Source organism: Merops nubicus, unplaced genomic scaffold, assembly GCF_000691845.1.
Source record: "Merops nubicus isolate BGI_N331 unplaced genomic scaffold, ASM69184v1 scaffold17155, whole genome shotgun sequence".
NCBI lineage: Eukaryota > Metazoa > Chordata > Aves > Coraciiformes > Meropidae > Merops > Merops nubicus.
Window position 1 is genome coordinate 13,866 of NW_008611763.1, and position 1,992 is coordinate 15,857.

The 1,992-nt window shown below is 38.6% G+C and overlaps 1 protein-coding gene across 1 annotated transcript in view; it reads right to left on the bottom strand.

The window, feature by feature from the left end:
* The window catches only part of ARSB (arylsulfatase B), a gene marked incomplete at its 3' end in the record, with an annotated part of 5,786 nt that extends 3,863 nt beyond the window's left edge, over positions 1-1,923 (bottom strand). The window contains exons 1-2 of the mRNA XM_008941320.1: positions 1,853-1,923; positions 952-982 (exon numbers count right to left, since the gene is read on the bottom strand). Of these exons, the coding sequence (XP_008939568.1) occupies positions 952-982; positions 1,853-1,923 (102 nt within the window). The remainder of the gene's footprint in view (positions 1-951; positions 983-1,852) is intronic.
* Between the last annotated feature and the right edge of the window lie 69 nt (positions 1,924-1,992).

Sequence of the window (1,992 nt, forward strand, 5' to 3'; positions counted from 1 at the left end):
CAATGATGTCCCACAAAGAATTAAAACTGAAAATAAAAAAAAAAAAAAAAAAGCCTTTTGTGTTTTCACCTAAAAATCTAACACCAAATAATTACCATTTGCTAGGGACAACATCCCTACATGGAATGAGAGATTTTAAATGAGATAGAGATGGGCAAAAAGTCTCAGGGCAGGTAAAACTATTGAGCTTTTGTCTGCACCAGAAAACAGTCAGGAAAAGATTACAAAAGATAAGAATGCTATTTTTGCAGACTACTTCTGAACTGACATAATGTACACATTATCTATTGATTTATTTATTTAAAATAAGCATAAGCACTATAAAAAGCATTTGTATACTGGGCTGACACAAGTTTTAGACACTGTCTGCATCTGACTTTAATAATTCCATGTAAGTTTCCACGTGATGAACTTAGTATCTTTTTACAGAAGCTTGACTGACGATGATACTCCAAGCAGTAACATACTGCTGGATACAAGGAACCTCTTCAGTTACTGTGTATCATAAGCTGACTTTTGTCAACTCTGGTATCTCCTCTGGAAGGAAAAAGAAAAAAAAAAAAACCCCAACAAAACAACAAACCCAAAACCCCCCCCAAAAAAAGAAAAATCACATAACCCTAAACCTAGGCCAGGAAACATACACATACAAGTGTAAGTACCTTACTTTTCTTTAAAACGTTCAGTACTACAAAAACGGATATTAGTATGGTTAAGGACACAAGCAAAAAAAATACCAAACCTCACGTATTTTCATACTTACATAATGTAACTGTTTCCTTAATATCTCCTCAATTTTATTAAAAAATTAATTCAATTTTCTAATATTATTCTGCTCATTTGGAACAATATCAACATGAAGATGATATGATTATCAAGTCAAATGCATACAATGAATTTAAATCTGGACTGGACTATAAGCATTTCCAATTTCCACTTTTAAGATCAGACACGGTACTGTCCATTTAACCTTGATCCATTTCTAGGTAAGCAAGTTCAGAGTGTATTCTAGAACATAAACTGTATTCTAGAACTACTCACAATGAAGAAATATTTTAGGTTATTTAATAAAACAATTCTTAGAGACGGCAAAGAAAAAGTCTATTACTTCTTCCTATTCATTGTAATTGATTCTTGGAGTTTCTAGGAACAGAACACACGTTGCTTGGAAAGAGCATCACCTAGAACAACGTTTCTGCAGCATTAAGAGATAACAGGATGACATTTATTTCAGTTCTGAACAGTTTCTTTTGCAATTCACTACGGTTAACATGCATGGGCAAGACTTTGAGAGAGAGGGGAAGTTTCTGAAATACACTTAACTGCTTTTTTCTTCGTTCTGTGTGTGCCTCATTTTCCTCCCCTTTCCCTCTCTTTTTTATCAAGATTGCGATATGGGGGGAAAGGGGGAGACGCATAGCAGTATGATAAATTCCAACCCTTTAACATGTACAAGCGAGGGGAAAAAAAAAAATAAGAAAAGGAATAACCATGACTATGAATACAAAGCAGCTAGACACCCAGAGGAATGAGTCTGTGTGCACGTCACGAAGGGGCACATAAATGCCTGCACCTATGGTATCGTACGGAGCTGAGCGCACGGGTTAGGGTCCATTTTCCATTTAAGCCCTGCACTGGAAAAGGTGCTGCAAAAACAGCACATGAAGCTGATGGGCTTCTGGCTGCATCTCGACCGCATGCCTCTCCAGTTAAGGAGCACATGACAGAAGCTGATCAGCACAGGGGTATTTTTCAAAATGCGCTGCCACGCCTGTTAATCGAACTTGGGCACAGAGAGCACCTCAGCTTTTCCGAAGCAGAACAAGAAGCCCTAAAGGCACATTTAGCTTACTGCAGGTGAGTGAAGTCAGCCTGCATAAGCACGCCATCGGTTTTCACACCGCAGCGTTCTTCCCAGCGCATCTTTACTTGAGATGCAAGAGGGTCAAAGGGCACAGCGCTGCCAGGAGCAAGCCGGAGCGCAGCTGCCTG